This window comes from Moesziomyces antarcticus, assembly GCF_000747765.1.
Source record: "Moesziomyces antarcticus DNA, scaffold: scaffold_v10005, strain JCM 10317, whole genome shotgun sequence".
In the NCBI taxonomy this organism is placed as follows: domain Eukaryota; kingdom Fungi; phylum Basidiomycota; class Ustilaginomycetes; order Ustilaginales; family Ustilaginaceae; genus Moesziomyces; species Moesziomyces antarcticus.
In genome coordinates this window covers 56,983-80,550 of record NW_014639005.1, presented here as the reverse complement: position 1 = coordinate 80,550, position 23,568 = coordinate 56,983, and the positions used below count along the sequence as shown (strand labels likewise).

The following is a 23,568-nucleotide window of genomic DNA, read 5'->3' as shown; positions in this document are numbered from 1 at the left end:
CAGCAGCAACCGCTGTTTCTTCCGCTTCCGCACCTCCGATCCCGCACGGCCATTCCCGCAGAGCTTTCGCAAACGGCGCTCTCTCGAACAAAGCTCGCGAGCCTTTGTACGACCTCACCAGCACGTATATCACCGTCTCCACCTCCGCTGCTCAGCCATCCCACCACCACCATCATGTCTTGTATCGCCTTGCGATGAGCTCCACAACCACGCGTACCAGCGCAGTCGTCGACGGCAGCGCTGTCGGCGGCGGCGGCATCGGCGCGCAGGCTGCTCGCCCCGAGCCTCCACCGCTGCCCGAAAAGCTCCAGGGCCTCCTCGACCGCGTGCGTGCGAATCAGTCCGACGTCAACCTCTTCTCCGACCTCCTCCATGCCGCATGCGAATACCTCGACTCGGGCAAGGCAAAGCAGTCCCACATCTACTGCTCGCAAGCAAGGCCATGCGACTTTGAACTCGAATCATGCATGCTCCGCATCTTTAGCTTCCGCGCCAAGGATCAGATTGACAGGTGGCGCACTCGCATCACCTCCGCCATCTACTCCAACTGCCTCGACTGCTACAAGGGCTTCCTCAGCGCAAAGCATCGCCTCCGCACCGTCTACCTCTCCACCTTTCCCCCCGACAAGCTCGACGCCTTTTTCGCCTACATCGACGTCGTCGAGGAGGAACTCGCTCTCGCCGCACTCGAAAAGGCCGGCCAATCCCCCGGCGACGTCCTCCGCAAGCTCTCTCGCGCCGAGATCTACGCCGTCCTCACCTTGGTCGCTTCGCCCACCGCACACAAGCTCCACGCCGCTTTCAAGCAGCTCATCAAGCTAGACCAGCTCCCCAACATCCAAGAGATCCCAGCAGGCCTCTTCACCCTCGGCATCGACGATGATCCAACCGTACGCGCCTTTGCCGCGCGCCAGCTTCTCCTCCTCAAACCCCTCCCACACGACATGGCCATCCTCTCCGCCTTCCAGAGCGCATTCGATCGTGTCCGCAAACGCTACGCAGACGAAGCTACCGTCGCAGACTGGTCCCTCCTCTCCGTCCTCATCAACAACTCCGTCAACCTCGCCGTTCTACTCACCCCGACCATCCTCAGCCATGTACACGACCGTCACGACCGCTTCACCGACGTCCTCAAGGCCTACTCGGTCCTCCTCAAGCTGCGCGGTCCCGCAGTCTGGTTCAACATGATGGCAGATGCGGCTGCCCAGGGCAGACCCGACGACGAGTATCCCACCGTCATCCTCTCCGGCATCCTCGACAACCCTCACTTCACCAAATCGCTTTTTGACTCGTCGCGCTCCGTCAACAACCCGCGCGAAAAGGCGCTCTTCTTCGGCTGGATGCGCAGCCACCTCGACAGCCTCCGCTTGGTCGGCGGTCAACTGTCCAGCGAAGCCATCAAGCGCATCGCCAACTTCCTCTTTGAGCGCATGCAGCAGGGTCACGTCCCCACCGACAGCCGCGCCGTCGCCTTCACAGAAGCCATCGACCTCGTCCTCCACCACGCAGACCAGCACAACAGCAGGCAAGTCGTCGACCTCTACGCCGCCCCCATCACACAGATCGCACTCGCCAAGGACAGCAAGGCAGACGACGCAACCCGACGCGCCGCGCGTGATCTAATCGCACAGGCCTTCGAGCGCGATGCCGCCAACCTCGTCTCGGCCTTGGAGAAGCTCTCGGCGCTTTCGGCGCGTAACAACAGCTTAAGAAGGGAAAAGTTCAGGGGACTGCAAAACGCAAAGAGCTCGTCAGAACTGGCCAAGTTGAAGGCGGCCTCCACAGCCTTCTACGACGACCTAGCAAAGCTTCAGTACCCGGCCCTCGAAGTCTGCAGCGTCTTGTGGAGGGAGGTCTACAATGTCACCGGCGCCGGATCGTCCGAGGAAGGCGCCAGCATCCTCCTCGCCGCCTTGGCTCGCATCGCGATCTGCACGCCACCCACCTTGCAGACGCACATCTTCAAGCCAGTCGCTACCGATATCCCGCCAGCACACTATGCCCACGAGTCTCGCGTGCGGCAATCCATCGCCAGCATCCTCAGCGCCTTTCGATCCATGCGTCGCACCGACTTTGCCGCGCTGCTCGCCGACTTTGGAGAGTTTGTCCGCGAGGACGAATTGCAGCAGCTCTGCACCTCGGACGCCTACAGCCTGCTTCTGCTCAATCTCTGCCCGGATCCGGACGTGTACAAGCCCGCGCAGAACCTCCTCCGACAGGCGTTCAGCTCCGTCGAGAGTCGTGCCGACTGCTTCCGCATCCTCTTTCAGATCAACCATACCGCCTCGCTGCGGGCCTGCGCCGACTACCTCCCGCTCTTCATCAACGCCACCGTCAAGATGGTCGAGGCCAACGACCTGGCCAAGTGGATGGTGCGCAGCTTTGCCGACATCGTCGAGGTGCTCGCCGGCAGCACAGACGGCCTCCTCCGCCCAGGCACTTCCTGGACGCTCGTCGAGGATCGCTCCACGCTACAGGCCGTCGCGCTCAAGGCGCCCACCATCTGGCGTCTGATGTGCGAGAGTGTCGCCTCCATCTTCAAGCGCACGCCCGCATGGTCCAACCTCCTCCCGCGCGAGGAGATGGTCGCATGGTTCCGTGACGTCACCATCTTTGCCTCGGAGATGGTCGAGGCCTTGGCCGTCTTTCGCAACGTCGTCCGTCGCGCTGCCGAAGCGCCAGGGCGATGGACGGGCAAGTCGGGTGCCGACGATGGCGACGAGATCGACCTCGCCGAAGACGAGATGATGGTCCGCGCGCTCGCCCTGCCCCTCGAGTCGGCCACGAGCTGGCTGCGCATGAACGACGAAGACATCCTGCGCGAGACGCACTCGTTCATCCTCAAGGCGCTCGACCAGTTCGGAGGCGAGTACGACCTGCCCACCAAGTCCAAGACAAAGATGCTCGGCTTCATCAACGAGCAGATGGCCATCAAGGACGCCTCGGCAAGACACACGCTGCTCTCCCTCGACGAGCTCGCTGACCTCAAAGTGCGTCTCGATCCGGACACGGGCGTCATCGAAATCAGCGACGAAGACGAGGACACCAAGACGACGCAGTCGACCGCCGGCGCCTCGAGCTCCGCCCCCCAAGCGTCGGGGTCCTCGTCGGCCTCCAAAGATGCCTCCCGATCATCCACCTCCTCCGCGTCCGGACGCACAAAGACGGAAGCCGATAACTCTCACTGGTGGGCTGGCGTCGGCAATTTTGGGCTCAATACAAAGAGTCAAGAGCGACGCAAGAACAGACTCAAGCAGTCCAAGCTCAGCTTTGCCAAGGTCGACCCGAAAGATGTCATCGACATCGACAGCGACGAGCGCTCCACCCCCGCATCGGCCAAGAAGCCAATCACACTCGACTTTACCCGCCCCAAAACTGCGCCCGCGCCCGCACCCTCCGCTCCCATCAATGCGTATCGCGGAGCGGCTGCGCGCGGTGTGGGCCCGTCGCTTGCAGGCACATCTGCGAGCTCCCGAAACAACATCCCCAAGGCGAGCACCGGCAAGATGGCACAATTACGCCAGGAGCTCGGAGGCGCGAGCCGCAACTGGAAGCCCCAGAACGTCAATGTGCGCTCGAACGACACACGCTGGGGTCGCAACCACGACGACGACGTGACGGTCAAGGCGCCCGCTGCTGTCAGCTCCGTCACCGGCGCCCTAATCAACAAGATGCCCGGACCGACCACCGATGCAGCCAGAGCGGCCGCTGCGCGCAAAAAGGCAGGCAGCACCGACAGCGATGCCACCACCTCGTCGTCGTCTTCATCCGAGTCGAGCGACGACGAGACCGAGGCCAAAGGCCTTGCGGCGTTACGCGCCAAGCCGGATCGTCCCCGAATCTCGAAACCCGCCCAACCGCAGCGGCGTCAGATGATCGTCAAGGAGGACTACCACCTCGAGCGCGCCCGACGCGAGCGCGCCGATGCCGAGCGCAAACGCATCCTGCGCAGCCCGCCCGACTATTCTGCGCTCCACAGAAGCATTCTCTCCTGGGCGTACGACCACGAAGGCGACCGTCCGCCCCAATTAGGTGGCCACGAGACCAACTACCGACGCGTCCAGGCTCAATTCTCGAACGCCGGCGACTATGGATCCGTGTTTGGTCCGCTTCTGTTGCTCGAGTGCTGGGCACAGTTTCGACAGGCCAAGGAGGAGGCCGAGGGCTCCAACGAGCCGACCGTGCCGCTCGAAGTCGCGGGTCGATCGACGGTGGACTCGTTCATCGACATCAACGTCACCATCGCTCCGGATCTGCTCCCGCCCACCGTCAACTTTAGCGACACCGAGATCGTGCGACTCAAGGAGAGGACGCCAGCGATCTCGGGCAAGCAGCCGAGGATCGTGCTGGCCAAGGTCGAGGCGTTCAAGCGCCATCCGCAGGGACACCAGTTGACGCTGCGATGCTGCCTCTCCCAGGACCGCCAGGGCGTCAGCACGGCCCTGGTGAATCGATCCAAGTGGGAGCTCAAGAAGCTCTTCTCGCTCACCACGCTGCACCGCGAGTTTGCGGCGTTGATGGCAGCGCCCTACTTTGATCTCTTCTCGGACGTCATCAAGGCGCGCGTGGCGCCCAAGCCGACGCTGTCGGGCGAAGAGGTGAGGAAGGCCATGCAAGGGTATCAGGTCAACGAACCTCAGGCAAGGGCCATCCTGGGCTCTCTCGCCACCGAAGGCTTTTCGCTCATCCAAGGACCGCCAGGTACGGGTAAGACCAAGACCATCTGTGCCTTGATCGGCGCGTTCGTTTCGAACCGCAAGGGTCCATCTACCTCGGTGCAAGCAGGTCAAGCGCAGGGCAAGGTCGGGGCGACCAAGAAGATCTTGCTGTGTGCGCCGAGTAATGCGGCCATCGACGAGGTAGCCAAGCGTGCCAGGGCGGGCATGCGGCTGGCGGACGGCAAGACCTTCCACCCCAAGGTGGTGCGTGTGGGTCGAGACGACAGCATGAACGTCAGTGTCAAGGACATTTCGCTCGACTACCTGATCGACCAGCGCTTAGAGAGCGGCGGCGCGTTCGATGCGAACCGGAACAAGGCGGGCGCGGACCCGAGCGCGCTGCACGCCGAGATCCACAGCCTCAAGATGCAGCGCGAGCAGAAGCAGGCCGAGCTGTCCGAGGCGCGTGGCAGCGGAGCGCAGACGCTCGTGACGCAGCTCGAGGCCGAGATCCGCAACCTGTCGGCCAAGCGGCTCGGCGTCATGTCGAAGCTCGACGAGGCCAAGGACAAGCAGCAGAGCGCGCATCGACAGCGCGAGGCGGACCGGCGGCGCGCGAGGATGGAGATCCTGGGCGATGCGGACGTGATCTGCACGACGCTGTCTGGCGCTGGGCACGAGATGCTGGCGGGCGTGTCGTTCGACTTTGAGACGGTGGTGATCGACGAGGCGGCGCAGGCGGTGGAGCTGAGCTCGATGATCCCGCTGCGGTACGGATGCAAGCAGTGCATCATGGTGGGAGATCCGAACCAGCTGCCGCCGACGGTGATCTCGCAGCAGGCGGAGAAGCTGGGCTACTCGCAGTCGCTGTTTGTGCGCATGTTTGAAAAGGCGCCGCAGGCGGTGCATCTGCTGAGCATCCAGTATCGAATGCATCCGGAGATCTCGGTGTTCCCGTCCAAGGCGTTTTACGATTCGAAGCTGCTGGATGGACCCGATATGGCGGAGCTGACGCGGCAGCCGTGGCACAAGTACGAGCTGACGCGGCCGTTCAAGTTTCTGTCGACCAAGGCGCCCGAGTCGCCGGGGCGATTCCATTCGATCATCAACCGCGAAGAGGCCAACGTGGCGCTGGCGCTGTACGAGCGGCTGCGCACCGACCATCCGCGCGAGAACTTTGACTACCGCATCGGCATTGTCACCATGTACAAGGCGCAGGTGTTTGAGCTGCGGCGCACCTTCCAGCAGCGATACGGCCAGGACATTGTGGAGCGCATCGACTTTAACACGGTCGACGGCTTCCAGGGACAGGAGAAGGACATTATCATCCTCAGCTGTGTGCGTTCGGCGGCGGAGCCGCGCAGCATCGGATTCCTGAGCGACCGACGACGTCTGAACGTGGCGGTGACGCGTGCCAAGAGCAACCTGTTTGTCATTGGCAATGCCGAGCATCTGCGACGCGGCGATGCGATCTGGGAAAGCCTCGTGGCGACCGCCGAGCAGCGCGGAGCCGTGCAGCCCATCACGGTGGCCATGCTGCAAAAGGGCGACCGCACCTTGGCCAAGAACGCGGGCGGTGGCGCGGAGAAGCGTACGCCGCCGAACGCCGCCACCGCCGCACCCTCGCCTGCCCGACCGCCTGCACCTCCAGCTGCGGCTAGCATCAAGAAGGAGGCCGCGCGGCCACCGGCACCGCCACCAGTGCGACCGCCCGGTATGCCGCCAGTGCGGCCGCAGTCGGGTACGCAGTACGCGCCGCCACCCGTGGCGCGGTGGGGCGCGAACGCGAACGGCACCACGCCCGGCCGGCCGGAGGAGAAGAAGCGCAAGACGATCGTCACCGATGCGAACGTTGCGCCCAAAAAGCCGCGCGTCGACAATGCCCACGCCGGTGCGGCTTCGCGGCCCCACCCAGCGCCGTCGCGACCACCACCGCGCACAGGTGCACCGGCCAACGACCTGCCTGCGGGCAAACCGCGTGTGCCCAGCGCTGCGCCCAGACCCTCGCCGACGGGTGCCAATGCGAGCGCAAACGCTCGCGGGCTCGCGGCGCTGCCCAAACGACCCGCGAGCCCGCCTAAACCGTCGAGCGCCGCACTCAACGCGCTGTTTGTCAAGAAGCGGCGCTAGCGTTATCATAGCAACCGAACTTTCTTTTTCCGAGCATCCTGTTTTGACACCCCATCATCATCATGTGTAACTGTAGCAACTCATTCCTCAATTGCATCGACATCGTTCAGAAGAAGTTGCGACCTAGGCCGACGTTGCAGATGAGCGCAGGCTGCACGACCACATTGGTGCGGTGGGGCGCCGCGTGGCTTGGAGCATCGCCGACGCCGCCGGTGGCCCAGTGGCAAACGTGCACGTATGGACTCAGTATACTGTACGCACTTTGACGTGCTGCGCGTGCGCGTGTGGCAGATCTCGCCTGAGTTTCTGTGGCACTGCTGGGCGCTGCTTGCGTTTGCGGTCGGCGCACATCCAACATGTGGACGAGCTTGGATGCGAACGGGATGGTGCCAAGTGGCAGGGACTTGCTGTGTCACATTGAGTTTGGCGCGCACATTGCGCCGAGGCGAGGGAGCCGCCAGCCGTATTGCGATGGACGCTGAGCACGAATCGTGCATGGATCTACTTGTTGGCCATCGCGCAGGCGCTCACATCGCCCGAGCGATCAAATGTCCATCGCCTTGCCGTCTCGCTCGCAAAAATCCGCCTGCTGCGCCTGCAAGCGGTACGGACGTCATTGGTCGCGAGACGATGAATGGAGGCGAGCCATATGAAAATGCCCGACGCTTGGTCGGCTTGGCAACCGCCGTGGCCGCGGTGGCCGCAGTAGCCGTGACAAGTGTGTGTCAAGCCCTGGACCATGACGCATCAGATGATTCGCTAGCAGCAGTGGTCGAAGAGGTGGTTTGGAACGTGGTGTGCCTTGGCGGCGTTCAGGAGGCAAACTGCCTTGATCTCGAAGCTGAGAATGTTGCGAGGCAGCGGACCGTCGTATCAAGAATATCAATGCGTGCGGTCGTCGGACTAGCCCTCGGTGTTGGAGTAGGCACCTACATTGCTTCGAGTCGCGCGCCATGCTGTTCAAGGCTCGTCACGCTCGCCCCTCGGCATCGGTTCTGTAACAGGCAACAGCTGGACGCGAATCAGCTCCCGATGCATCTTGCGTCTTCGCTCGCCGACGTCGGCAAGTCTTGACCATTCGGCCTGCTTGCCTCCGTCTGCCACAGAACAAAGTCCCTCACCAAAGCTGTGGCGCCGGCGCCACCAACGCCTTCAGCTTGCAACCTTGTCGCTCGCCGCCCTCACTCGGGCGCTTGCGTAGTCCCGTCCCGCGACCTCTCGCCGCCTGCCATTTGAAACGACCGCCGGAGCTACCAACGATCTTCCCAACCGCATCATGTGTATTGTGGCATCTCTTTGAATCAGTATCGTTCAGAAGAAGTGTCGACTCACTCCATCCGACGACGGCTGCCGCCGCTGCATCATACATGCCATGGCTTACACTTTGGACATTAACCCTGTCCGGCCTCCTGGCTGAACATTCATTTAGTTTTCATCAAGGGCACCGCGGCTAGCTCATCGCCCAGCTGCAACCGTAGCGACGTCGAGGGGAAGTCCTCGGTGCATCGCAATCACCCATCGAGACGCGAACCGGACCACTGTCTGCGTTCCGCATCTCGCGCAGATGCTTCGCGGTACGGATGCACACGGCTGGACAGCCAAGCGTCTATCGTTGCTGTCGATGCTTGGCATTCCTTTGGTGGTCCAGCAGCCACCGCAACGCGAGCGACAGTACAGACAGCGACAAGACGAGAGAGAGGAAGGGGGGAACTTCTGGCGCGAGGGCTTTTTAGATGTTAGATTGTTGTTGCACCGCGGAGAATGCGCGGGTGGAGGCGGAGGCGAAGATTTCACGCTGCACTCGCGGTCAACGGACGGCTGTAAGGACGACCACCATCCGTTGCTATGACGAGATGTTTGGGCCGGTGAGCATCGTCTAGCAGCCAAGCAGCGCGCAAGAACGTGCAAGCAAAGGCATAAGTACAGCCGTCGTGATTGGCAGCCACGGGCTTCACTGAGCACGACAAGGCATACATCGCAAGAGCCCCCGCCTCAACACACAGCCTCTCGACAACCAAAGCAAGGAGCCGTATACACATTGGACCGTGTGCAGTGCACCGTAGAATCGTACCGCAGCGAAGCATCAAGCTTGGGCTTCGTACGTTCCTTCAGAGAGCAAGCAACGCTGTTCGAAAGACGCGGCGTTCCAGGCTGACGACCCACCGACAACTTTGGATAGATCTGCGCCCCTGCCATGAGCGACTCGGGAAGGGAGGCCGAGTCGGCGCGCAGGCTGCAGGCGGCAGCGTATCGGTACAACTGCCAGCCGTGCAAGCAGCGCAAGACAAAGTGCGACCGCGTACGCCCGTGCGCCTCGTGCCAGCTGCGCGGCACCCAATCCGCATGCTATGCCGACGACCTCCATCCTACCTCCAACCCCACACCTGCCGCCCCGGACGAGGTGGAAGAGCGGCCACACAAGCGCACTCGTACCTCGGAGGCTGCACACGCGCCAACACCACCAACGCACCACTCGGCGTCGGCGATAAGGCAGCACATTGCGCTGCTCCGCAGCACCATCGATAGCCTAGAGGCAGAGCTGGGTGGCACATCGGAACAATCTTCGCCACAACGCCCAATCGAGCCGAGCGGTGGGCAAGAGGCGATGCTGACAAGCAGCTTGCGGCTGGTGTGGGAGGACGTGAAGCATCTCTTCCCGCCGCCGCGCGATGTGGATCGTATCCTCAACTACTTTTTGGCCGAGATGACGTACATCATGATTCCCGTGCAGGAGAAGCAGCTGTGGGCAGCGTGGCAGCGACTGCTTTCCTCGAAACGCGCCGAGTCGACATCGACTTCGGGTGTGTCGCGGTGCATGGTGGCGAGTCTGCTCGTATGTCTGGCGTCGACATCCTTCCTGATTCCCAAGGAGAGGGAGCAGCAGCTGGCGCTCTCGATCCGCACGGCCGATCGGCGGGACGGATGGATCACCTCGGCGCTGGCACTGGCGCGGTCGGGCAACATCCTCCCCTCACAGCACGGAGCGGGTGCCCAGCCGTGGCTCAACTATGTCGACGCTATCATGGACACTTCGCTGGATCGGTTTGGATTCGAAACGCTCGCACTGCGTATCTTCAATCTGCTCGGCATGAGCGAGATCGCGTACCACCTGACGGGCGAGTCGATTCGTCGGGCGCTGCGTGTGAATCTGTTTGACGAGTCGTCGTCCAAAGCGGCCGAGGCGATCACGTACGACGATGCGCTGCTCACGCCCGAGGATGCGCGGCAGATGCGAAGGCGCATCGGATCGAGCCTCATCGTCATCGAGCGGTGGTCCTCGCTCTACACCGGCCGACCGCCGATGATCGACGAAGAGGCAGAGACGCTACCGCTGCCGGACAAGGCGTATCGCTTCGAGCTCGAGGAGATCACGTATGCCATGTCGCGCTACGTGAGCAAGCTGCGCCTGCTGCCCAACCAGCTCACGGAACTAACCTCGCGCAAGGCGGGAGACTGGAGGACGCAGCGCCAACGCGATCAGGAAGCCGTAGCGCGCGTGCTCGAGCTCGACCGTGGTCTCTGCTCGCTCTACGACCCCGACGAACCGATGGCGTATTTTGGCGGGCGTTCGTGTGCGCAGATCCTGGCCGAACTGCGCCAGCTCGAGGCAGGACATCGCATGGACGATGCCGAGCTCAAGTATCGCCATCGACAGTTTGCCGAGGCGCTGGTGCTGACGAGCTCGTGGCTGTCGCTGCGCTGTTTGATGACGAGCAACCTCATGTTTCTGCCGTGGGTGGGCGATCCGGCACTGCGCTACTATGCGCTCAACCTGGCGCGCAGGCTGATCGAGCTGCTGCCGAGTATTTGGACCATGGCGAGCAGTGCCTATGTGCCCTTTAGCTCGTCCTGGATCTCACGGCATGTTTTTCTCGCATGCACCGTGCTGTCCGTGCCGATTCTGGGGCAGGCACACCCGGGCGAGGCGCTGCAAGAGACAAGGAGCGCCATCGATCCAGAGGGAAGAAGCTTGCCCGAGCTGGGTGGGGAGAAGTTGGACTTTGAGCCGTCGAGGCTGCAGCGTGCGCATGTCTTTTCCAAGCTCTCGGCGGATGCATCGCGGGTGCTCGATTCCCCACGCATCCCCGGTTCGAGCAGCGTAGACCTCGACTGGTTCAGCGGGAAACTGGTGGAGATTGCGCAGCTGTTTTCAAAGTTGGCGGAGCGCGGAGATCAGACGGCGGCGATCAACACCAAGCTCATCACGGCGCTGTTGGGGTCGCGCACGGAACTGCGCGATCGCGTGCTGCACAAGCTCGGCCAGCGTGTGCGCAGCGATGAAGCCATGCGGCCGATCGAATCGCAGCGCGACCTCACCACCTTTGTCGCAGCCCAGGCGCAGAGCGTGCCCACTCCCACAACGCCAGTACAACAGGAGCGCGCGACGAACAGCGAGGAGAGAAGCGCACTGCACGACCTGGCGAGCGTGGTAGAGACGGTCCAGGAGGGCAGCGGCTGGAACTTGCTCGACGGATTCGAACAGGCGAGCAGCAACAAGGATCACAGACTCAACAATGATGCACTCGCCACCGTGCCGTTGCTCGACACGGCCGATTGGCTCGCCATCCTGGACGGCGTCGACATTCCCATCTAGCGCGGTGGCTCATTTGGCAATGCAAGCGCACAGTCTTGCGAAAGGAGAGCAAGGATGAAGTGATTGACTGTGCGCGCGGGTCTAAAGCGGGGGGATAAAGTCGGCGATGCGATCGCGCGCATTCTGGGCGATGCACTCTGCGATCCAGGTGATGGAGCGGATCTCCTGCTCCTTGAGCTTGAGCCAGGCGTAGAAGACGCCAAACTGGAACTGGGTGATGGTCAAGATGCGGTTGAGCTGCACCTCGAGCTTGAACATCTTGTCCTCGAGCATGTCTGCATTCGCCTCGCCGCCACTTGCACCTGCGCTCGCAGCGGCATTAGCGCCCGAGTTGGAGGAGGAGTCAAAGAAGGAGCGGTATTCGGGGATGGCGTCGCAGACGGACTTGACTTGGTCGAGTTCGTCTGCCTTGGCGAGCAGATTGTTGCCGGCGGGGAAGAGTTTGCCGATGGTGGGGAAGAGGCGTGCGCGGTCTTCCTTGGAGAGCGAGGTGCCGAACGAGTTGATGGTGATGTTGATCGTGCGTCGATCCGCCTCGAAGCTGAGCAGCTCGGTCATGGTCTGTGCCGTAGTTCCACCGAGCGAGTTGCAGAACTGGTAAAAGTCCTCGAGGTAGGCCTTGTAGAGCGTATTGCGGATGATTTCGATGTTGAGGTCGTCGAGGTCCGAGGCGGAGATGCATTCTCGAAAGTAGGGCGCGAGGGGAGTTTCGACGAGCACCGAGTTGTAGAGTTCCTCGACGGTCGAGGCGACGCAGAGCGCAGGCATGGTGTCGAATACGCCGAGTGGATGGCAGCGTTGGAGGAGCTCGTGGGTATCGCGCTCGTGAAGCGTGCCGGTGATGAGGAGGATGACATTGTCAATCATGTAGGCGTAGGTCATGTAGTCCAAGAACTTGGAGAGCGGCTGGGTGGCATTGGTGCGCAGATACTCGAACTCGGCGACGAGCTTGCGTGTAGCCTTGTCGGCGATGGTGGAAGTGGAGATGGGCGAGGGTTCGTTCTGCAAGAAGTTGCCATAGTCGGTGGCGGAGAGCTGCATCTTGAAGTCGTCGAGCGTCTCGCACTGGGTGAGCGACTGGTAGTGGTTGGCCGAGAGGAGCGAGGTGCGGTAGCCGCGCACGACGCCCTCGAGGAAGCCGTGGTCCACGTTGAACGAGATCATCTCCATGGCTGCCGAATCGAAGCAATGCGTGATCGCATTGAGTGTCGAAGGGGGAAATCGAGATGGTGGTGCTGAAGCGCGACGTCGGCCCTTCCGAACGGCTTTCTCAGCACCAATCGGCTCCCTCCGACACATGGCCCAGGCGCAGCGGCACTGCCCAACTCCTGACGCGCATCACACGCTCCAAAAGCACAATCCCAGCACAAACGCAGGGGCGCAGCAGCAGCGCATCCGCCGTCCAAATTTATCGCAATTCGAGGCTCAGTTCTTTTGTTGCGATCTAACAACTTCATCTCCCTGCTCACGATTCCCCTCTCCCACTTGCCGCCACCACCACCGCATCCCGCGCAAACGACAATCAGGCGCATACACTATATTAATCAATCGTCGAGCGCTTGGACCATTCTAGTTGGAAGGCAGATTGGCGTCCTCGGCAACGAGCCCCTCGGCAGGCCACAGCCACCCAAACTTGTCCTCCTGGTCGCCGCACTGGTACGAGGTGAGCTCGTCAAACAGCCTACGCGCGCACTCGCCCGCGGTCTTGCCGTCGCCAAACTCGATGCGCTTCACCTCGTTTTCGGCAGGGAAGGTGTACTTGGGTCCGTCGGGCGACAGCTTCTCGTGCTGCAGCTGCGGCTTGTGCGAGTTGTACGAGAGCGATCGGACGGGCGTGATGCCGGCGGCGGTACCTGCCGCCATCAACTCGCCAAACTTGTTCTGCTTGAGCTCGTCAAACGCCACCTGGCGCAGCTCCACCTTCCAGCCGCACAGCTTCTCGGCGATCTCCACCACGCTCAGCTTGGTCACCGAGCGCAGGATCGACGTGCTCTCCGGCACCACCAGCGTCGTCTCCGAGCCCTGCTTGCGCACGGCGAGCGCGTTGGAGGTGGAAAACTCGTCGACGTACGTGTGCGTGGCCGAGTCGAGGTGCAGCGTGATCGGATAGCCCTGCTTCTTGGCCGCAGCCGTGGGCGCAAACACGGGCGCGTAGTTGCCGCCCAGCTTGGTGTGGCCCGTACCCATGGGTGCAGTGCGGTCGAAGGTGTCGAGCACAAATCCGTCCACGGCAGGGATCTCGGCACCGCTGCCGTAGAGCGATCCGACGGGTGTGACCCACACCAGGAACGTAAACTCGTCCGGACTGCCCAGCAGCAGATTCGGTCCCGTGGCAAGCAGCAGAGGTCGGATGTACAGCGCACCGCCCGAAGCGTTCTTCTGGTACGGCGGCACATACTCGAGGTTCATCGCAACCGCCACCTTGATCGCCTCCAGGAACAGCTCCTGCGGCAGCTCGGGCATCGACGCCATGCGTGCGCTCAGGTTCATGCGCACCCAGTTCTCGTGCGGTCGGAACACGCGCACCGATCCCGTGGCCGATCGGAAAGCCTTGATGCCCTCGAAAGCCTGCTGTCCGTAGTTGAGACAGGGCGCAGCTGCGTGCACGTTGATGTGGCTCTCCTTTTGGATCTCGACGCTGCCCCACTTGCCGTCCTTCCAGGTGACGCGCACGAGGCCGTTCACATCGCGCTCCTTGAATCCGAGCCTCGCCCAGTCCACCGACTGCGAGGGCGCAGTGGCGATACGACCGTTGCTCGACGACATTGTGTATGAGATGGAACGAAGAGGATCAGAGAGAGGTGAGTGGGAGAGTGATGGTCGCTCGAGAAGAAGCTCAAGCCATTCGCGCGGCCACAGATTAGCCGGACTTCGATGACTCGGACGTGCATCCGCAGCCCAACTCGACTCGACTCGACTCGACTCGACTCGGCGCTTTCCCAATTTGTTGCATACATCGGCTTAACATCCCCTCAAATTCGCGCTCAGACCAACTGCGACCCGGCTGTACACCCAATCCTTCGTCCAGCTCCTCCTCTTCCACCACCACCACCCCATCACCTGCATTCACGGCCTCCTCGGCAGCGGCAGCGTAAAGACAACGCTGCTGCCCGCCAAAGCCTCCACCATCACCACCATGGCTTCGCCCGCACAGGCGCTCGCAGACCTCCTCTCCAAGGCGCGCCTCTCGCTCCACATCCCCGCCTCGCCCACCTCCTCCAAATCGCTCGTCTACTTTGACGACATCCTCAACGTAGAGATCGTCCTCTCCTTCCCCGCAGATTCACTCTTACCCGCACCACGTATCGCATCCTCGCATCAGCTGCCTTTGCCCTCGCTGCCTTCGCCTTCCCAGCCGCACAGCGACGACATCCCCGCATACCTCGGCGCCCTGCTTGCATGCCTCCACGTCAACCTAGCCACAGACTACGTGCCCGAGTCTTCGTCCGAGTCCGCTGTCGCTCAATCCAAGTCCACCAACCCATACGAGCCACTTTCCACCGTCCAGCTTGGCTTCGAGCATCTTCAGCTCCTGCCTTCGCACGCCGCACACTCCAACCCCGCAAACGCTGGCCACGCCGCCGTCCGCGCCTTTACCAACTCGTGGGCGGGCAATCAGCCTCCACAGCCCCATCGCACGCTCAGAGACTCACCAGACTCGTCCACCACAGCCTCCCATCGCGCACGTCTCGACTACGATGCCCGCAACTGGAACGTCCATTGGCACTGCCGCGTGCCCGTCAACTTTATCGCCACGCCGTTTGCGCCGTTGCTAGCCGTCACGGCTGCGCTTACCTTACGCCTCGATGGCGGTATTCTGGAGCACTACCTTCCGGCCAACACCTCGCGCAAGTTTGTTCGAGCCGGTTTCGAGCACTCTCTGCTCGCGCCGCTACACGAGGGGCCCGTGTATCCGGACGAATCGCCCACCCAAAGCCAAGCACGTGCTACAGCATCGGCTGCACTCGGACTCGACGGGCCCAACGGTCTCGGATGCTTCCTCGCGCATCTGCCAAAAGAGACTGTTGGTGGCAACAATTCGGTAGTCACCCCCCGCTCAGGCGCGGCGGCACTGAGCTCGATCCATCAACGGCGCAACCAGGCGCTGTCTCCCGTGCTTGCCGATGCCCAGCAGTCGTCCGCAAGGGCCGACAGCAACGGCGATCTCGCCGCGCTCTCGGATGGCACCCAAATCAGCTCAGCAGCCGCGCGGCATGCAAGCCAAGCTGGAGCGCAAGACAAGGCGGGTCTGCACATCTACAAGCGCAGCACGCGCGCGATCCTGCCGCTCAAGACGGGTCTCAATGTGCGTATGCGCACGCTCCTCACCCAGCACAATCCTCGACTTGGACGTCGCCATCGAGATGCAGACGAGATGCAGACCAGCAGGCTCGTGCTGTGTGTCGAGCTCGAAAACCCGCTCGAGTCGCCGTCCGACTTTGTGGTCAACGACATCCTCATCAAGATCGAGCAGCACAGCCAGGCGGGTAAGGTGAGCGCCACGCCTCTGCATGCGCTCGCCAGCGTGCTTCCCATCCACCTCGATCCAGGTAGCCAGCACAACCTGCTCTTCTACGTCGCAGCCGATCCCAGCTCAAACGCTCAAGGAGGTGTGGTGTCAAAGATGGCGACACGCAACGTCAACATCACCATCAGCGGAAGGCCAAGCGGTGCGTATGACGACTTTGACTCGCAGTGGAACTGCAACCTTGAACTCAGCTCCGTGCTGGCCGATGCGGCCAAGGTGGCTGGAATCGCCAACGTGGCACGACCTGCAAAGGAGAGACCGAGTCAGATCGGGCAGGTGGCCGGAAATCCGCAGTACTCGGCGTCGGCATTGCGCGACACGCACTTCGGCGGAGGTGGACGAAGCATCTCGATGCAGTCAGGCGTGTTGGCAGAGATGAGGACGCCAAGACCGGGACAGCTCGGTATGGGATTCCCCTCGCGCCCGGCGCAACGCCACCTCTCAACCGCCTCGATTGGTGCCCCACCACCAGTTTCGGTACCAACAGGATTCTTGGAGAAAGCCAAGCAGCGTGCAGCCAATCGCAACTCGGTCAACGCATCACGCACCGAGCCCATCTTCAAGCCGTGGACAGCCATGTCGTCTACAGATGCGCAGTCCGATGGGCTGGTAGTGCTATCGTCCATCCGACGACCCCAAATCAACGCGCACGGCCAAGTGTCCTTCCACTCGAGTCTCGGCCATGATGGCGTGGCGCGTCCGAGCATAGCCACGGGTGCCAAAGCCGTCGACCAGAACCGTCTGCAGTTCCAATCCGGCGACACGGCGATGCTCCAACTCGCGCTACTATCCAAAGCCACCGCATCAATCAGCAACGTTGCGTTGACTTGGGTAGCTCGTCCCAACCCCAGCTCGGAGAACAAGAGAGACTCCACGGACAAGGGTCGACTCATGGACGCCGATTCGGCCCGCCTCAAAAGTGCACTGCTATCGGCAAGGGCGGACGTATCAAACGGTCTCGTCCCGGTCTCAACCCAGGTCGATCTGCAAGCGTCCATCGGCCCAGGTCAAACGGCAAATACCTCCCTGGCATTGACGTGTTTGTCGCCCGGATACCATGTGCTACCACCGCTTAAGCTCGCGTACACCATCACAACTCCCGCTGGTGCAGACGCGAATCACTTGGTGCTGCTCGACGGTCTGGGCAGTGTCCACGTCGTCCCCGCTGCAGTCTAGACCTTTCACTTTGCAATGAAAAGAGGAAAGACACGGTGCGCTCTTTCATTTCGTGTCACGCAGAGTCACACAGCTTGGCGCTTTAAAAGATTGCATGCAGCCACAACGACAGAACGAAGAAAAAGGGGGAGATGCGCGCGACTAGCACACCTGGCTCAGAGCTTCGATGAGCTGTTCAACCGCTTCCCTCTCGACGCCGAGAGCCTGTGCTTCCGATGCGGGGCCTTGGACGATCCGATCGCGTTGATCACGATCGAGTCTGCCGTCGATAAACATCTTGAGCACGCCGGCATCCAAAAATCCAGCCGGACTCTGCACGCGGTGATCCGTTCGCAGCGTTCGCCACTCCTCGTGCCGGATGCCACCCACCACGCCCGCCGAAGCCGCGTTCGACTCGCCACCGCCCGACTCGATCAGCGACAGCGTGTTGCGCTCCACCTTGGCCAACAGCTGCGCTTCCTCGTCGCGCACGTGCGCGATCACGCCAATCGCACCCGCAGCCGTGCAGAAGATCAGCTTGGGCTGGATCGCTGCGCTTGCCCCCGCGCTTGGCACAAGCGATTCTGTCAGAGAAATGAACAACATGATGGTCAGCTAACCCGCACATCACTCCACGTCCACGCATTGCAAAAGAATCGCGACTTACTCCGGCAAAACTTGCTGATCATGTCGCCGTAATGCCACACGGCGCTTCTCTGCGTCACGTGTGCGTATTGATCGCCGTCGTCCCGGCCACCGCCCTGAGAGTTGGACGCGGAAACCGTGCGTTCCTGCTCGCGCTCCCGTGCCCTGCGCATGCGTGCCTTGACCTCGTCACTCAGCAGCACACGCTGCGTCGTGTACAGGTTGAACGAAATGTCGGCCCCAATGTACGTCTGGCTGGCATCATCCAGTAGCTCCGTAGCGCTCGTCCAGAACGGATCGCAGTCGCGCGCGATCTCGGACACCCGAGCCGTCTGCGGATGCACGTGGAGCACATTCATCGACCGCAGCGCATCTCCCACCACAATGCGGTCCGGCTCAACCACGGAAAGGCTGCACGCGATGAACGAACTCGCCCAGCTGCCGCGCTGCTTGATCTTGATCCTGGGCGAGGATGCATCGCCGCGGCGGGGATCGACGACGCTGTAGATCTTGACCTCCGAATTGACGGCGGCAGCAAGCCGGTCGCCGATCGACTGTACGCTGTACACGTTGCCGTTCTCATCGTGTTCAAACAGCCTCCGCAATCGCCCACGCTCCTCCTTGGTCCGAGACGAGCCAGCCGACACATCGAATCCGACAAGTCGGCCAGAGACGGTCTCTTGGGATTGGCTGTCGATGTATCCGGTGCCAATCACGAGCATCTCGGTTCCATACGCATGCAACACAGCGATGCAGTTCGGACGTTCGTCGGTCTCGAGACGGATCTCATCCAAGACCTCGAATGTGGTTTGATCGAGGATGCGAACCGCTCCTCGAGGCTTGTCGCCGCCCGAGGCGCTGCCTCGAGGCAGAAATGCCCAAGTGCATACGGCAAAGACTTGGCGTGCAGGCCACTGCGCGATGGCAAGCGGCTGGTCGAGGCCAAGAGGGAAGGTGCGCACATCACGCTGTTGCAGCGTGCCCACCGAGGCAAGCTTGACCGAATCTCCAAGACCGAATGCGTTAAGCACCTGCTCCGGTCCGACATTAAGAGTGGCGACGCAGCGTTGATCGCCGTGCTGGAGCGCGTTGTACGAGAACCGCTTCGAGTCTGCAAAGACCAGCGTGGGACGGCTCCCGGACACTGCCACCACCCGAGCGCCAGAAGAGGTCTCGATGGCGTCGAGCTTGAGCGCCTGCGTGCCCAACGACAAGGTCTTGCAGTCCGAAAGACCGACGGTGCGGCTGAAGCTTTCGTCGGTCGGAAGGCTGAGGCTGTAGGTGATGAGCGTGCCATCTCCGAGCCCAATGAGCAAGTGTGGGCTCACAGCGTCTCGGTTGCGCAAAGAGGTCCTCGACTGTCTCGAAGCGCCCTGCCGAGTCTGCTTGCTGGCGAAGCGATGGAGGAGCAAGGATCGCGGCACCGCCGGAAGCTGCTGCTGCACGACCGAGCTCTGTCCGACGGGACCCATGTCGGGGAGAGAGAGGATTTGGATCGTACGAGCCTGCCAAAATCCGATAGCAACGATCTTGGCGGGCTCGCCTGGCGACAAGCAGCTGATGTCGAGGCAAGAGACCTCGTGTTCGAGGGAGATCTTGACGCGTTCAGTCAAGGACTCGGCCTCGGCGGTCAGATACAAGAGCGTCTTGTCGCTGAGGGCAATGACGCATTGGCCGAGGTCGTTGGCGCTGGCCGTGGTGATCTCGAATCCCGATGGGGGCGACCACTGGTGCAACAGTGCAATCGAGTCGTCCTGGCATCGCAAGAGAGAGACATCGGAACGAGCAACGCGAAGGAGTAGTGCCGAGCCCGAAGCGTCCACCAGAGAAGACGCTGCGAGGGTGGAATCCGCCGTGCTACGACAGACGGATGCGAGGCGGTCGGTGGCATCGACGAGATTGCCGTCGACGTCAAAGTAGAGATAGGCGGTGGAAGTGGCGAAGCCGACGAGCATGCCGCTTGTCTGCTTTGAGCCGTTCAAATCGGCGTGGACCGGCCAAATGTGTTGGGCGTTGGGGATCGGGAGCGTGCACACATCCTGTACAGAGGCGCCGCTACGCACCTCGCGAATGCTGCCAGACGGTCCGGCGCCGCTGCACGTGACAATTCTAGCCTGAGCACTGGAAGAGGCGCTAGGATCGCCACCTGCGCCGTCGTCCACAACGAAATCGACGATAGGGCCCAGGTTCTGCCAGCTTTCGATCGTGTGAAGTGAGCCGGCGGACGGAAGTTCGGTTCGATCTTGGGAGCTGCTCGCCAGCTGGAATGAGCTGCTTCGCCTTCTGGACTGGGTGGGCGATGATGGCGGCGAGATGAGCTGGGCGGCTGTTGGGTCAGCTGCATCGTCCACGTCGCGTGGCACGACTTGGTGGAGCAGAGTGTCGCCGGTGCTACTGCCGATGCATACGACGCCTTCTCCGAGGTAGGAGAGTGCCTGAGGTCCTGCAGGCTGAGAAGAGTAGCCGAAGGTGGCTACTTTCATCGATTTGGGCTGGATCAGGATTGATGCGGATTCCGAGACGGGCTCTGCGGGCAGTGTGAGTGTGAGCACGTTGAGGGCGCCTGAGCTGCATGCAAACAACACCGAGAAGCGGTCACTGCTGTTGGCGGTGTCACTGCTGTTGGCGGTGTCACGGGACGAATCGTCCATGTCGACGGCCGAGACCACCTGAACGGGATGCGGCAGGCCTACTCTGAGCAGTCGGGCACGAGAAGGAGTGGCGGCATTGCTTTTCAGGGGAGACGAAGGAGAGCTTGTTGGGGCGACTGCAGAGGAGCGTCTTCGCTTGCCGTTTTCGTTGGAGGGTGCGGATGAGGAGGTCGTCGCTGCTTCAGTGGTGGTGTTGGGCTGGGGCAGAGCGCCCGAGGAGCGCCTTCGAGGTTCAAAGGTGTCGCCTTGGCTTGCCTTCCTTCTTTTGCCCTTGAGGTCTGCCGACTCGGGCGAGGTTGATGCGGGAGAGCTTGGCGTTTGTGTGTTGGCGGGTGGGGGAACATGGAGGATGCTGTTCTCGCAAAAGACGAGCACGCCGCCGCCGACGCGAGCGGGAAGCGGATGGATGAGATGAGCACCTACAGCGTCGGCAAAGGGCAAGGGGACGTGGCAGTTTGCGAGATCGGACTTTGCCCAGTCGTGCTCGCGCTTGCGAAGGTCGTTGTTGGACATTCTGGCGCCCATGGCGGCGGGACCGTGCTTTTTGCGTGCGGAAGACTTGTCCTGCCTGGCGGTGGGCTTGATGTCGCGACTGGCCTGCGTAGCTGCGGTTGAAGATTGGGGATCGTACGACCTGTCGTCGTCGTCGGTGCGAGAAGCACGAGGAGGCGTACGAGGGGGACCCCAGGGGAGTGGCTGAAGATCTTGGTTGTCGACGTCAACAGTGTGGAAGGAGAGGACGGGGAGGCATGACTCGCCAAAGCCAGGGATCTTGGAGGGCACGCTGGACTGGGAGAGGAGCGCGATGGCAGGGGCGGCGTGGCTTTGAGTCGGGCTGAGGACGGCGGAGCAAAGCAGGTTGGGATGTGGCAAGCGCACGCCAAAGGCACGGGTGAAATCGGCAGACCGGGCCGAGGTGGACGGCGTATCAACGTCTTGCATGAGCTCGTCGCCATCGTGGTGTGCGGAGGGCTGAGCTTTGGAAAGAGGCACTACCTTGAGGATGCCTTTGTAGATGTGCGCGATGGCGATGCGTTGGCCCAGGGGCGGAGAAGCGGGCGTCGAGGGCTCGGAGCAGATGGTGAGTGCGGCTTCAGCGGGAGAGCGGGCGGCTTCGTCGAGTGCGAGTGTGGCCTTGGTGATGACCTGGATGTCGCCGGAAGCCGGATCGAGCGAGGCGGAGAGAGCGATGAGCCTAGGCTGGTAGTGGTCCGTGAGGACGAGCAAGGTCTGTGCAAGCGCATCGGAGGGATGGGCTGGGTCGGTGACGAGCTGGACAGAAAGGATGCGAGCATGCACGCTGACCGTATGTACCGTCTCGAGGAGGCCCGCAGCTCCGCTTCCGCTGCTCTCGGTGTCGGCCTGTGTGGCGAGGGAGAGGAAGTCGATCGATGAATGCCTGACCAGGGCGAGGCAAGGTCCCGTTGGCAGGAAGCGCGGAAGCACGAGCGTCTGCACGATGGCCGAAGCCTCGTGAGCGTGAGCAACGTACAGCATGTTGCTACGCCTTCAACTCGGTAGCGGCGCGGAGAAGGAGCAGAACGAGGACGATGAAGGTGGTGATGGTGGAGGGAGCGAAGGATGCGCAGCAATGATGGCTCGCGCGCTCCACTCTTCCAATTTCCGCTGCGAGCGCCAATCCGGCTGATCTGTGCGTTTGCGCGCAGATTTTCTAAGCCGACGGACGCTGACAGGCGCCGCTTCGAGTCGCCACATCCAAACGCGCGAATCGCAGCCGCCGGCGAGGTTGGCGAGCGCTGCCATTCTCGAGCACTTCACGCTACACTCGTACGTGCGCTATCCCTCTGCTTCTTGCTTGACCGCCTCCGTAACGACTGTCGCTTACGTTGCAACCAGCCCACCAGGGATTCGGGGCCATGAGTGGGAAGTGCAGTATGATGTCGCGACTATGACTGATACAGAGATGCCTTTCTCTTTGGAGGTCGCAAAATCATGTACTTTTCTGCTTGAATCATAGTCCGAAAGAAAGAAACGTGCAAGAGCAGCCAATTCTCTACCCTTTCCTCGCGTTGCAACTCGTTGTGAGCCATCAATCACGCAAAAATCATGGATAAATTTGTATAGACTAATCAGTGGGCGGTCACGGATCATCGATAAGTTAACACAGGAAGCGCAAAGAGACAAACACGCGAGTCATGCATGACGCAAAGTCCGTTCCTGATGCACAGTATCAAAGAGCATGAGGCGGATCATCGAAGGCATACGCAGGCATCTGGACAAAAAAGTCGAATACGCTGCCGATTCGGCCAAAAAGAGGTTCTGGTAAGTTAATTATTCATATCCTAAAAAAACGCGAGCTGGCGAGGAGCAGCCACCCAGCAGCCACCCGGGGTGGCTAGTAATTAGCAGCCACCCATCAGCCACCCGGGGTGGCTTCTCGGAATCAGCCACCCCACAGCCACCCCGGGTGGCTGCTGGGTGGCTGCTCCTCGCCAGCTCGCGTTTTTTTAGGATATGATTAGTCCTCACAAAACTGCAATAAGTTGTTCTTCAAATCACGAGTAGTATTGCGAAGCCTGGCAAGCATGGCGCGTGCGGCTTCGATTTATTATAGCATGGCTGTGTTCATCAACAAGCTTAGACAATGGGCCAAAACCTTTTGTTTGCGACTACACACTCTTGACTTTTCTTGACTTTTGCAAAGTGTTCTTCAATTGAACGTGCTCGGTAGCACATAATGGAACAAAAGCAATGTGTTTTCTCAGTGAAGTTGAGTGAATGCTATGACACCAGCAAATGCGCATGGTGCAAGCCGTGGGTAAGAAGCAAAAATAGTGGCCCAACAAGTGCCATTCATGTCAATGCATGAGCACATTCAGCATTGCCAAGAAAGGGATGGGTTTGCGACAAAGAGGGGGGGGACATACCTAGCACTGGGGGGAGGGGAGAGACGGTGGAAGGAGGCGCTCTATTTGTCGTCCTCGTCCATAGCGGACCAGGCACACATAGGCGTCGCCGGCACCCCCACAGTCGGCGTCGGCAGAGGGTCACCGCGACCGCGGCGCTGGTCGGGTAGCCTTACCCCCATCAGGTCAGTCACAATTTTGACTGTCAAGTAGCCATCAGGCGAAAGATTTGTAGATATTCACACCAAGAGTGTCACGGATCTGATCGGTGTCAAGGCAGATGTGCCGGTATTGGAACTTGTTGATGGTTTCAGGATTCGAGAACTCATATCAGTGGCCT

At 61.4% G+C, this 23,568-nt stretch overlaps 6 protein-coding genes across 6 annotated transcripts; 3 read left to right on the top strand and 3 right to left on the bottom strand.

The window, feature by feature from the left end:
• Nucleotides 1-194: 194 nt before the first annotated feature.
• Nucleotides 195-6,788, top strand: PAN0_005d2499 (uncharacterized protein; the record flags this gene model as incomplete). The annotated part of the gene is made up of 1 exon (XM_014801741.1): nucleotides 195-6,788. One exon carries the CDS (start codon nucleotides 195-197, stop codon nucleotides 6,786-6,788), a length of 6,594 nt encoding a protein of 2,197 aa, XP_014657227.1.
• A 237-nt stretch (nucleotides 6,789-7,025) lies between these two features.
• PAN0_005d2498 (uncharacterized protein) lies at nucleotides 7,026-11,382 on the top strand (the record flags this gene model as incomplete). The annotated part of the gene is made up of 4 exons (XM_014801740.1): nucleotides 7,026-7,746; nucleotides 8,218-8,362; nucleotides 8,865-8,886; nucleotides 8,968-11,382. The coding sequence occupies 4 exons, from the start codon at nucleotides 7,026-7,028 to the stop codon at nucleotides 11,380-11,382; spliced, it is 3,303 nt and encodes a 1,100-aa protein (XP_014657226.1).
• An 81-nt stretch (nucleotides 11,383-11,463) lies between these two features.
• On the bottom strand, nucleotides 11,464-12,552 carry PAN0_005c2497 (ATPase V0 complex subunit D; the record flags this gene model as incomplete). The annotated part of the gene is made up of 1 exon (XM_014801739.1): nucleotides 11,464-12,552. The coding sequence occupies one exon, from the start codon at nucleotides 12,550-12,552 to the stop codon at nucleotides 11,464-11,466; it is 1,089 nt and encodes a 362-aa protein (XP_014657225.1).
• A 399-nt stretch (nucleotides 12,553-12,951) lies between these two features.
• PAN0_005c2496 (branched-chain amino acid aminotransferase) lies at nucleotides 12,952-14,148 on the bottom strand (the record flags this gene model as incomplete). Its single annotated transcript, XM_014801738.1, has 1 exon — nucleotides 12,952-14,148. One exon carries the CDS (start codon nucleotides 14,146-14,148, stop codon nucleotides 12,952-12,954), a length of 1,197 nt encoding a protein of 398 aa, XP_014657224.1.
• A 370-nt stretch (nucleotides 14,149-14,518) lies between these two features.
• On the top strand, nucleotides 14,519-17,086 carry PAN0_005d2495 (uncharacterized protein; the record flags this gene model as incomplete). The annotated part of the gene is made up of 1 exon (XM_014801737.1): nucleotides 14,519-17,086. The coding sequence occupies one exon, from the start codon at nucleotides 14,519-14,521 to the stop codon at nucleotides 17,084-17,086; it is 2,568 nt and encodes an 855-aa protein (XP_014657223.1).
• Nucleotides 17,087-17,227: 141 nt separating this feature from the next.
• PAN0_005c2494 (uncharacterized protein) lies at nucleotides 17,228-21,858 on the bottom strand (the record flags this gene model as incomplete). The annotated part of the gene is made up of 2 exons (XM_014801736.1): nucleotides 17,228-17,649; nucleotides 17,733-21,858. 2 exons carry the CDS (start codon nucleotides 21,856-21,858, stop codon nucleotides 17,228-17,230), a joined length of 4,548 nt encoding a protein of 1,515 aa, XP_014657222.1.
• Nucleotides 21,859-23,568: the final 1,710 nt, after the last annotated feature.